General features: G+C 41.3%; 1 protein-coding gene across 2 annotated transcripts in view; it reads left to right on the top strand.

The window, feature by feature from the left end:
• The first annotated feature begins 9,481 nt into the window (after window positions 1-9,481).
• LOC143100708 (E3 ubiquitin-protein ligase TRIM35-like) overlaps window positions 9,482-13,438 on the top strand; it is a 39,721-nt gene continuing 35,764 nt past the window's right edge. Inside the window, exon 1 of one of the 2 annotated variants that reach the window (XM_076264120.1) lies at window positions 9,482-10,217. In XM_076264120.1, coding sequence (XP_076120235.1) covers window positions 9,831-10,217 — 387 coding nt within the window. In that variant the 5' untranslated portion in view covers window positions 9,482-9,830. The remainder of the gene's footprint in view (window positions 10,218-13,438) is intronic. The other variant, XM_076264119.1, reaches the window with a different exon arrangement.

Consider the following 13,438-nt stretch of genomic DNA (forward strand, 5'->3'; position numbering starts at 1 on the left):
TGTCCTGCCTTGTTGCTTTTTCCAAAGGGATTGCAGTAAGTAATGCAATAAACTGCTATTCATATTACTAACTCTTGGGTGTGTTGGATTTTGCCAGTCAGACAGCCCACTGCACATATGGCACAAGATTAACTTGTGCTTTTACAAAAGTTAAAATGAGAGCACTATTTAGTAAAACGAGTGCACTATTCAGTAAAAAAGAGCAGAACATTTAGTTAAAACATTTTCTGAAACATTGCAATGAGACCTCCAGGACTTCCTGGATATCAGGGGCCGTATTCATGAAGCATTTTATCTTACCACTAGGAGTAGGCTACTCCTAAATTCCCCATAACATTTTTATCTAAGGGCTATATTTTGGGGCACCAGCGCATGGCGTACAGTTCGTTTTTCAGTCGCGCGAAGTTGAATTCGGTATTTTGCACCTTTATTTTTTAAGCATTGCGCCCAGGGGTGTGGCAATTAACAACCTAGGGCGGGCCCTGGCGCGTGGTCTAAAAATCGCTATCATACACCACCTAAACCTGGTCAGAAGTCAATGGCTAGTTGTTCATATGCTATTTTAAGAGCGCATGTCAACAGTCATATTGGCAGGTGCACGCACCATCCTTCTATCATTCATGAACGCACACCAGCGCACGTCCATGCAAAGCATTACAAATTGCACGATTACAATGGTAAACATAATTAGAATAAAGATATTACGAAATACTGTACATCTCATGATGAGTAGTTATTCACCATCATTTGCAAATTGGTAATGACGGTTAAAAGTGATTAGGGGAGAGGCGAGAGACACGTATGGAGCACAGCTGAAGACGCACTGTCACGAGATATAAGCAACTCCTCTGCAGGATAAATGTTGTTTTATTCAGTCATTTGAGCAACATTAGGGTAAGTGTTGCTTTTTCCAGCCTATGTTTTCGATGGTAACCCATTGTCAGTCAATAGTGAAAGTAACTGCATATAACTGTCTTGTCGTTGACTGACTCCTTGGTGAAGTTAGTTTCACTTTGCCAATGAGTTCAAATAATAGACGAGTGCAAATGCCTGAAGGCTATGCTAAGTTTTAGTAAAGCATGGTTTAAGAATGACTATTCCATATGGTCTTGCAAGCAGCCTCCTTCAAATGCGCCGTTGAATGCCAAAATACCGATGCATTTATTTGACATATCGCGCGTTGCGCCGTTAAAGGGAATGACAGATGTCATTCTCATTGGTTTAAAATGATGTCACGCCCCAAACACACCCATATGACTGATTAAAAGACCTAGGAACACCTTGTTACGCCATGCGCTCCACTTTTGAGGACGAAAACCCTCCCAATGTGAACTGGACATCCTACTAAATTTGAACAGACTTTTGACAAGTGACGATGCACTTTAGAATGTCATGATAGGGCCCTATGTGTTTTTTCTTAAAGGTGCCATGTGTAATGTCCGCCAAAAAATCAATTCATACTCCACATTCCATAAAGGATGGGGGCAGTATACCTCCAGAAAGTGAGTTGGTCTACCCTAGAGTAACAACCGAGAAACGTGTATTGCAGTTTGGCTGGCGGTTATGTTGCCCGCATACCGCCTCCCATGGCCGAAATTGGTATTATGACACCTGTCGGGCTGTGGCTAGTAATTTAGCATGCTAATTCAGGTTGATATCTCTGCAGCACATTTTTTTTAATGACATCATCACCCTTATTTCTTCTCATTCTTTTGATGTGTGTAGCTAATTCTTTGGATATTTTTACCTCAATTCTTACACATGGCACCTTTAAAAGTTATTCATAAAGCCTCTCAGATCTACTCTTAGTAGGGAAAAGTGACAACTCCTAAAATAAGAGAAGAGCTACGTTGCTATGGTTGACATCATTACTCATGCACAAGCTTGATTGAAGTGACCACATTGATTGGCTGATGATTATACCGCAGGAATTATTCCAAAAACCTCCCCTATGATGATGAGTGACAGGTGAAAGATCTGAGAATGCATGCCTTACACAAGTAGTGCAAAGGATGGAAGATGATGAAATGAATAAAGAGTAAGATAAAACAAATAGCCTAGCAGCCTAATGAAATACGGATTGATGCAGTATCTTTGCAAAATGACTAGATGCACCGCATAGTGGTACAAAATATGACCGCCGCTCAGTCCTGTACATCCTCTCCGTGAAAATAAATCCCTCTTATCAATTTGTCTCCATCTCCTACTCCATCCCCTACTCTTGCCACTTTTGTGTATGCTTGTATGTGCATGCCTGTGTGGGTGTCTGTGCGTGCGTGTGTATGTGTGCATGCGTGTGTGTGTGTGTGTGTGTTAAAATGTCCTGTCTTTGCAAAATCCATATGAAAAAGTCCCTATATCCAGGTAATCACTTATCCAAGAAGACAAGTTAAATGTGTGTAAAGTGTTTAGAGAGCACAGTGTCACTAATAACAAATAAAAGACAGATAGATGACACATAAATAGACAGATATATTATTAGACATAATCTAATCTTAATGACTCACTCCTGAGCAACTCCCTCACCTTTTACAGTCAATGCTCGAAAGGCATAAGGAAGTTAATAATTAATGGCGAGTTCATGTGAACAGTTTACAGCAAGTCTGGAAACAGTGGAGAAATGCAACGACGTGAGAAGAATTTGACTGTGTGCCGGGAAATTTGAGGAACCTGATAGATGGGAATGCCCAGTCTGCAAGGTAAGTTTGTTAGAAGTTGAGTCTCCTCAGTGTTGAGGCACCTGTGTGAGACTTTCCTACCTAAGAGAAGTCCATTGTGCTCTCTGCACCATTCAGAACTCAAGCTCTTCTGTGAAGATGAAAAGAGCTTGTGTGTGTGGTGTGTCGAGACTCAAAACTCCATAAAAGCCACAACTTCAGTCCCATCAGTGAAGCAGCAGTGAAACAAATTCTTTACTTAAAAATATTGTTAATGAATTGGCCTAAACTGACAGACTACGAGGCACCTCTCTGGGTTTATTCATTGTCCTGTTCCAGGACGAGCTACAATTCATTCTGCTGGCCTCAGATATGACACTCAGAACCTTCAATCAAGTCAAACTGACATGTGAAAAAAATGCACAACACATAAAGGTAAGAGTAATAACCTGACACAACTGGTCACTTTCAAAACATGTATTACAGATTCAGGCTAAGAACCTAAACACTTTTTGATCGACTGAACCTGATGATAGAACTGCACATCACAAAAATGTGAGTCTTGACTTACGTCAAACGGGAACTTTTGTAGTCCAAGTGCTGATGTTTGGTATGATACGCTCACCGGTCCAGGCCCAACACACGTAAAAGTAGATCAAGAGGCAATTTCAGAACCTCCACCAGTTTCTACGAGATGAAGAGGCAGCCAAGATAGCTGCACTGAGGGAGGAAGAGGAGGGGAAGAGTCAGATGATGAAGAAGAAGATCAAGAAGTTGAGCAGACAGATCTCCTCTCTTTTTAGACACTATCAGAGATATAGAGAGGAAAATGAAAGTCAATGATATCACATTTCTAGAGGTAAGGAGCAGTTTGTGTGAGTTTAAAACTATATGCAGAATTCGGTGGGATTTGTGTTGTCTTGAACGCACCATTCTCTTCCAGCGGAGCACACAGAAGAACATAGTTGAAGATGGATTTACATGTTTTTAACAGACAAGTTCTTAAGACATCAAACCTAAAACTCCATAATAAATACCATGACTGCCTGCCAATAAAACCCCCTCCTATTTGTAATGTTAGTCGTGATGGATCCAGCCTGATGTATTTGTGACTTAGAAGATTATCAAGTTGTAGTCATCTTATCATTCAGTGTTTGATCTTGCTGGAGTAGGGAGAGTTGCTTATCAATCAGGCGGCTCAGGTACCTATTTTATTCTAGGACTTTATTCAGATGGATATTCAAATATGTATTATTATGGTCTGCAACGCGCATGTAAACATCATGTTGGAAAACCAACAACACCAGTTTTACCTGTTTTATTATTTTACAGAACTACAAGAGCACAGTGGAAAGGTGAGTGATCTGCCTCCTGTTTCTATTTCTCTGTGGTTCTGAACCCAAACCCACAGCAGCACTGACTCCTGAATGTTATTCCAGAGCCCAGTGCACACTGCAGGATCCAGAGAGGGTTTCGGTTAAGTTTACACCAGCATACTCACAAACACACACACACACACAATACGCACACACACACACACACACACACACACACACACACACACACACACACACACACACACATAATGCAGGACTGAGCGACATTCATATTATATACTGCCATGCGGTACATCTAGGTTAATACTGTCTACTGTCTTCATACTAATCCTCTATCTTGAGTTCAAGCTGGTGGTCAACTGTACTCTGCAGATCACTGCAGCCTGAAACTATAGCTGCTGGAAGAAGGGACATTTTCTACCATTTTTATGGTCGAATAGATGGTCTAACCAAGGCACACAAACACAGTCTCTCTCTCTCTCTCTCTCTCTCTCACACACACACACTCACACTCACACACACACACACACACCACATTAAAAAGCATTGGAACATGGCAGAAAAAACAGGTTTTGTCAAGCCATTACTACTAGAACTAGATGTACCGCAGAGCGGTACAAAATATGACCGCCACCCAGTCCAGCACATTTTTTCCACAAAAAGAAATCACGCTGAAAGGCCTATATGATTCTAACTGTCTCACTAAATTGCATTATCCACACTCAATTCTCACTGGTATCTGCTAGACAACAAGTAACAAAACATGATTAGTTCATAGATTTCACATGTAAAATTCATTTTATACAACCCCACCTCCATCTTGCCTGTTCATAATTATGAGAAATTCTTGATTGTTTGTGTTATGTTTATGTTATGTGTGTGGGTGTGTGGGTGTGTGTGAGTGTGTGTGTGTGTGTGTGTGTGTGTGTGTGTGTGTGTGCGTGCCTGCGTATGTGCCTGTGCATGGAAGCGTACATATGTCTACTGTGTGAGTATGTGTCATGATTACTGTGAATGTGTGTGTGTGTGTGTATCTGTTTGTGCACATGTGTGCACATGAACTGGGCTAACATGACCCCTGGAGGCAAATATACGGAAAAATGGTCATCCTAGGCCCTACAGTTCTCAAGATATTCACAGAGAACTGTGTCTGGCCTACCCTCCTTTCGGGGGGTCCAGTCCAGCGGGGGGGCTACAGATCAAAACGAAAAATGACAGTTCCATGCTATCCATGTGGGGGTACATGCCCACCAAGTTTTGTGTACCCCGGTCTTTCAGTGTCCCGGGAATCCTTGTTGGTGTACGTCACTAAATGTACACATAAATTGTTTTATTGTAAGGCCCCCCATGAACGAAAGTACACAAAACTTGGCATGCATTCGGAGGGTGTCATAATGATCCTACACTTTCAATTTCGTGCAGTTTTGACCATGTCAGCCAGAGATATTGTGATGAAAACACCTAATTTTTTGCTTTTTAATTTTTAACTAGGTGGCGCTATACATGAAATAAGTGGTAATGGGATGGGTTGACATGGCCCCTTGAGATCAACATACAAAAAAAAGGTGGACCTCCTAGGCCCTACGGTTCTCGAGATATTCACAGAAAACTGTCTCCGGCCACCTACAGGCCAGTTGGTGTATAGTAACATAAATGAATTTATTGTGTGGCCCCCCATGAACGGAATTCCACGAAACTTGGCGTGCATTCAGAGGGTGTCATAATGATCCTACACTTCCAATTTCGTGCAGTTTTGACTATGTTAGGTCACAGATACCTGCGATTACAACACCTCATTTTTACTTTTTTGTGTTTAACTAGGTGGCGCTATACATGAATGAGTGGTTATGGAATGGGTTGACATGGCCCCTTGAGATCAACATACAAAAAAAAAATGGTCCTCCTAAACCTTACGGTTCTCGAGATATTCACAGAAAACTGTGTCTGCCCTACCCTCCTTTCGGGGGGTGCAGTCCAGCGGGGGGGCTACAGATCAAAACGAAAAACGATGGTTCCATGCTATCCATATGGGGTTACATGCCCACCAAGTTTCGTCTACCCCGGTCTTTCAGTGTCCCGGGAATCATTGACAGAAATTTGGACATGCGAAAAAAAAAAAAAAAAAAAAAAAAAAAAAAAAAAAAATCTGACTAAACCTATATGACCGCCGCTTCACTGCGCGGCGGTCATAATTATATCTCTGATATATATCCACACATTCTTTAGTGGGATAGAGGAACAGGGGCTGCTGGGAGATGTAGGACTTAGCTGGCTGTCACTGATAAAAATGTGAGATGCTTTTATTTAAAGGGAAACTTGGCAGGATTAGCTATGTTTCCCCCTCTGCTGCAAATTGTGCATTATGCTATTTCAAACTATGGAAAAAGGTAACGATAAAGCACATGGATTTGTTTACAAGCTAGCGAAGCATAAGTTCAGCAGAACAATGTGGACGTTACAATGTAAGAAACACGATTTAAAACGAGTTTCTTGTTTCTCTCTTCTCTTTCCGGGATGGTAGTCTCAATTTTGCAAGGTTGGTTTTCCGCTTGGGGACGCTACCCAGACAGCATTTACATCTGTGCCAGATCCGTTTTTGAATCGGCAGATTCGCGCAGCAGTCGCACTCACTATGCAGATCTGCACCAACTTTGCGCCAGACTTGTCTGTAGCTTCTGACTGTGACAGTCCATCCAGCGGGTGCGGCGCCTATCCGGGGCAGCTTCGCAGACCAGACGCGCCACAACTGAATTGAGTCCGCCCGGCGGGTGTGGGCCAGATCCTCAGGAGCTGCGCAGACCTGACGCGCCACAACTAACGGAACACTTTTCCCCCACATAAACCTGCAACTGCAACTACGTTATGTGATTATGCAGAGTGGAAGACAGGCTGCACCGTCTTTGTGATTATTGGTAAGTACATTATACAAGTATCATTTTAAATGTAAACTGGTGTTCATGTCATTTTAGTCTGCTAAATATTTAGGCCTGTTCTGTATTAAACATGAAAGTTTACAAACTTAGTTTACTCTGAAATTCTGACAACCTGAAACGTGCCAGACAAGCTGGGTAGTAGCTACGGTTAGCTTGTAGTCTAGGTTCTTTTAAACATGCATCCACAACTATGTGAACATGAGCTTTAAGGCTAAATTGGTGAGCTTTGCTTATTATTCACCAAAATCGCTTAATATCGTGTCCATTGTGTGTTAGCTGCAAATTCGTAGCCATTTGTCTGTCGCTAGCCTTGCTGCTAGTAGCACTGCAGGTAGCTTTAGACGGCCAGCGTTTTTTAAGCCTGTTTAAAATGGATTTAGATTGGAAAAACTTGGCTGTAAAGCCTTTTATCGAAGGTCCACAAGAATTGTCGCTGTCCTCCAGTTTATCCGGTTTGGGATGCAATGCGTTGTTGGCATACTATAACGTTACTGTTATAAAATAAATAATCTTTGGATGTTGAATCTAATATTTACTCTTTGTTTCTTTGCTTTGTGTGCTTTTTGTACGTCTCACAGGAGCAATGAGGAAGAATCGCAGGTTGATGCCTAACTTTAACGTTAGTCCATTGGGCTAGTTTTTGCCTTGGTCCTCTGACATCCATCCGTGAACGGCGCTGCTATTCACCGTCTGCTCGAAAATATTTCTCAGGACAGCTACTAGCCTCTGCGAGAGATCTGCCGCTGCCGCGACCAAGGAACTGCTGCTGACCTGCGAGCTGCCATGATAGCAGCCTGCCCTGCAGTCTGGATTGAGTAGCCTAGCTAACGTCGAAGAACTCTCACGAAACAACAAACTGTCGCTGTCAAAGTCCACCGACCTGCTGATCTGCAGGATCGATCGCCCAACTGTTCTGTGCTTTCAGTGCTCCCCAGACTGCCAGTAATCTTCCTCCGACACAGCTGAGCGCCGTCGTCATCATCATCGGGACATCAGCCGGTTAGATGCAACGGACTATGTTAACATGACATTTTCTTTCAGTGCGTTTAGCGGAGTTTGTTTATCAACATAGCTTAAGCCTTATATTTTACATATTGGTTTCTGTTATGTTGTAAGCCTAGGCCTAAGCTCAGGCTAGCGGACACAGTGTTCTCTTTTGCCTTTTTAAAATAAAAAACTATTTAGAAAATTACAAATTGTGTGGGTCTTAATTGTCTGATAGCTTAAATATGAATCACAGACCAGGACCAGATGAGCCCCAGATGTAGAATATGAGTCTGGGCCAGATCCGCACCAAATGCCATGGCAATATTAACTGTACTGGGCCAGTTCTGGCCCAGATCTGTCTCTGATCCGTAATTCCAACCTGTTCCGGTATTGGCCCGTTGGAAGAAATGACCCCGGGGCAGGTCCGTTTAGAGGATCTGCGCCAAATGCTAATGAAGATCTGGACCAAATCTGGCCCAAATATATTTTGCTGTCTGGGTAGTAGGGGAAAGTTACCATTTTCACCGGAACAGGTCATTTAACCAAATGATTTCTAAACGGGTTTATTATGTTGACATAGTTGCCAAGTTCCGCTTTAACTGCAATTGCTTAGAAAATGGGGAGTTGTGATGTGATTAAACAGGTATTTTAAGACACAGTGTGTCTCATGTGCAACAGCTTCCACCAGATATGCATCACCTTCCATTTTACAATAAATGACACAACGCACATCATCACTCATCAGAAAGTCAGTCACTTTGTAAATACCCATTTATGTTTAATAACTGCTTAAATACAAAACTGTTTTTGCCTCAGTGTCTACCTGTTACACATCTCAGTAGTCTGAGCATTACTGGTTATCTAATACACTTGTTATCTTAGTCCACTTGTTGCTGAGCTTTGTCTGTCTCTTCCATTGCTCCTCTAGAGCTTAAATAACCCTGTTGATCTCTGTACTGACCTCCTGCCTTGTTGCCATGAGACACTTTTTTTTATTGTAAATGAGGAACAAGAGCTGCTGGAATCTGACTGCGCTGTCTAAAGTGGTACTGATGGCCTACACATAACATGGTGGCAAGATATATGATTCACAGGTTATGTTCTGTCTCATTGAAACCAATAGACAGCATCCATAATTCATTCAGAAAAGTTGTTCATGTTGTACAGTATGTTTTGTCTATGTAATATTATATTATTTTTCTTCTTCTATACAACAGTTGTCTTCCAACACAAGAAGTGTATGTGTATAAAGTGTCAAGTGACAACACTGCCAGTGCAAGGAGCGGCAACCTGATCTGATATCTTTCACATTCTGCATCCTAACACTCAACACTGCTCACTTGGGTCCTCAGTAACCACCAAGGATGCTGTTAAAACAAGCAGCCAAGAACAGACAGACAGATACATATATATTAACAAATATGTCTCACTTTATAGATAGATTCTTGATAAACATGTGGCATGAGACAAATTCATAGAATGAGCCTTCAACATCAGAAACATAATTCAGTCTGTTTTCAATGCAAAAGAAATACTTGGAAAGATGGAGCCTGTTTTGTCCCACAAGGCAAGAGGTGGATATAGAAAGGGTTAAATGACTGAACCATACAAAGTTATGAAGTGCTGTCCAATCAGAAACCTTTAGGCTTTTCAAGAGCCCCTCCCACCTGAATGAGGAAGTTTTGCTGATCAGTTGCAGTACAGGAAATGATTTGATAGTTCTTGTAGACAAAAAAGGCATAAATTAGTGGTGTTCTGTATAACAGCAGTTACAATGACTGTAAGCTATCGACGTATCAGGATTAATTTCAGTCAGGATTCTGGTTCAGGGTGTCACAAGTTTTCAGAAGAGTGAAAGTGAAAGCAGAGATTTTAAATCAGGCAACAGTGTAGAACAACTTAAACTATTAGAGAAAATGGCTTCCGTGTCTTTCTCAGAAGAGGATTTGTCCTGTCCTGTGTGCTGTGACATCTTCAAGGATCCAGTTCTTCTGACCTGCACTCACAGCATCTGTAAAGGCTGTCTGAAGACATTCTGGGTGACCAAAGGATCCAAAGAATGTCCAGTCTGCAGGAGAAGCTCCTCCAAAGATGACCCTCCTCTTAACCTGCATCTGAGGAACCTGTGTGAGACTTTCCTACAGGAGAAAAAGAAAAGAGAACCATTCTGCAGTCTGCACCGTTCAGAACTCAAGCTCTTCTGTGAAGATGACAAACAGCTTTTGTGTCTGGTGTGTCGAGACTCAAAACTCCACAAAAAACACAACTTCAGTCCCATCGATGAAGCAGCACTTGAGCGTAAGGTAAGATTTCTGTTGTGTCCTTATATTTGTCAGTAACTGCAGTATAGATTTTCTTATCTCTCCCTCTCTGAAACATGTTGTCCACAGAACCACCACACCTTTGGTAGCTGTAGTGCTCATCTTAAACCACTAGGTGTAGTATCATACAGCACATTTTCAGAAATAAATAAAACACTCGCCTCAAAAGTTTTACTTGTGCTCAGAACCAAACAGTGTCAGAGTACCGATCCAGTGTATGATTGAAGTGTTCCCTTAATTTTTTTGAGCAGTATATATAAAGCGCTTTCAGATATAACCTCCGGAGTACATGCGGAGGTTTGTCAAACGGAGGTCCTACCCTTCGGATGATTCAGATATGATGCTAACCTGCGGACCTAATATTGACTTTATACGGACGTATGTGTGAACGACATACACGCACATTACAGAATCTCCGTGTGGTTGTCGAGTGAGGGGTGGGGGCTTGTAGAGTTCCCAAGATGCAGATATGACGCAGAATATATGCGGCCGCTGCCTGTCACAGCTGCTTTTTGTTTACAAAGTGTAGCCTATGCATTATAGGCTAAAGAAGAGAAATCTATTGTGAGTAGGCTAATACTTGAAGTAGGATAGTCACGTAAGTGCGCACACAGTATTTGTATGTGTGCTTCGAATAAACACATTTATCTGTTTTCAACGTTATGTACCAGAATCTGGTTTGCGTTGGAGAGAGAGAGCATGCACACACTTTATGGTAGGCCAATTCAGTAGGCTAACTCAAGACTTCAAGGCCATCATACAACGTTTTTAAGCAACAAACAAAATACTAACATAACAGTGACGTTTTTTCATGGTTTATTTTTTTCCAAAAGCATACTATCCCCATGCAAGCGCGCGGGAACATATTTTTGACCATGGGTGCTGAACAGTGTTGGGAGTAATGCGTTAGAAAAGTAATGTAAATGTATTGCTGTTTGCGGTAACGCGGTAATGTAAGGCATTACCAAAAAAAAATTGGGTAATATTTACTCGGTACAAACTTCAGTAACGCGCGTTACAATGCATTTTTACCGAAAATTAAGCGCTTGTTTTGTTTTGATACATATTCGCAAACACCACCGCGAGAACAACAGACGAGAAAAAATCCGCGCAAAATAGTAGAACGTATCTCCTGATACTGGTTGAAGATGACTGTGGCTGCAGCAGACTCAAAGTCGGACTCTATTTGCGGGATGGACATAAGCCTACGCTCATTATTTTTAGCTTGTCAGAGACAAGGATATGAAGAACATAATAGTTAGTGCACTTTGTGTGCGAAACCAAAAGATCTCACTATGCCTCGCGAAATAGCACAAGTAATTTAATGAAACATCTAAAGTGGTGCCACGCTAATCTTTTTTATTCTTGATAAAACACAAACTATGTTCTTCTAGTGCATGACAGCTTTGAGCTGTGAACTTGAATTAAAGAGAATAAAGGGATAGAAATGCAGAAAAAGATTGTGTAGCCTGGCAGTGCCACCGCTCCCACCACGCGCATCACGCACTTTGCGTAGGGCACCAAAGGACAGAGGGGGCACCCAAATGTAACCAATGAATAGTAGCTTTACTGCAAACTGCGTTTCACTCTTCATCAATAACGTTTACAATGTCAGAATGCACTAACACCATGGTACATACTTTTTGGGTTCTCTCAATCTCCACCACGTAGTACTAGTAGAATGGAATTGGTGGGTCTTCAATAATTCGTTTCCCAAGCATTTAGGCTACATGAAGCACATGATATGCCAAGTCGACAAAAAATCCATTCAGATAGCTAGGTGGATACCAGGCTCATAATTCACTTTTATTTGCAAAACGAAATGTGAAGCAACATGTCATTGCATACTTTCCAGAGCAATGAAGGCTGCTAAAAACAACTTAACATTGTGCATATTATTGTTAATATTGTGCTATCAATGTAACTCAACAAACAAGGCTTGTAAACAAGAGCTGGCAAAAGGGCATTATCAGAACGTAAAGATCAATGCTCTTAAAGTGACCGTGCACCATTTATAAGAAAACAGCATTTCTTCAGAAATTAATGTTAAAAAACACACAGTAATGGTCTGTATAATAGGCCTTTTATTTTACTTTAGGTGTTTGAGTTACCATTTAAATGTCACTCACTCAAAGCCACTCACTTAGGGCACCGAAATGGCCAGTAGGCCACCATCTTGACATGTCTTTATTAAGCTTTGATTTACAATAGGCTCTCTATTGAGCAGGCCTAGGCCTTAAAGTTACAGTATTTATATCACAATTTACCAGACTTTGACCTTTTGTCGGTTTTTAACAAAATTCTGACTATGATTGTTCCTTGTTTTGCATCATGAGCACTGCGCCTATTGCATTCTTACTGTATGTTGTTAGCCTTAAGCCTAGCTCAGTCATTATGCTATACCACATCTCCCTCCATTGGAAGAGCAATGAGCTGCATTGAGCGTAATAAACTGCATTTAGAATGGCAAATCCATATTTCTAGATATTTTGGTGAAAGTAACTTAAAAGTAATGCAATAGTAGTGTAATGCCTTACAATTCAGAGACAGTAATATTATAATGTAACAAATTACTTTGAAATGACAGTAATAAGTAATGCATAGTACATTACGATTTTGAAGTAACTTGCCCAACACTGGTGCTGAATAACAAAATAATGTATGTCCAACGATTTCTCCCCTAGCATGATATGATTTGAATTTAGACAGCTACGCCATTTCAGCGCGGTGTATGAGTAGGCCTAAGAGCGATAAGTTTTATAATGCCCCTGCCACTCCGACTCATCAATAAAAACTGCGCGCAGTAGGGGTGGGTGATATATATCGTCTGCGATAATATCGTGACTGTTGTTTTAACGATGTGCAAATTTACATTATCGAGTATTTAAATTACTTATGGGGAAAAAACACTCAAAATCACGCATTGAAACCCCATACATTCACTAAATACAGGAGTTGTATGCAAGAGAAGCCCAGTTGCAGCAGAGCAAGTGTCACATGATCGCTAGTGGGTCCACGTTGTCACACACAGGCTTAATGTTTATTTTGTGTAGCGAGATCCAGATGTAGCCTACTTGGGATTTTGTGCAGCTACTTCTGTTCACGTAGCATTAATGAGACAGTCACATTTTTTCCTACATGGTATTATATGGAGAGAAAACATTTGCCTTTGAGTATTTTAATAGTCAGTTGTAAACAAAGAA

This window comes from Alosa pseudoharengus, unplaced genomic scaffold (genome assembly GCF_046254945.1).
Source record: "Alosa pseudoharengus isolate Yale_2024_CS ecotype anadromous, Long Island Sound unplaced genomic scaffold, YU_APseudo_1.1 YU_APseudo_1.1_scf_3, whole genome shotgun sequence".
Classification (NCBI taxonomy): Eukaryota; Metazoa; Chordata; class Actinopteri; order Clupeiformes; family Clupeidae; genus Alosa; species Alosa pseudoharengus.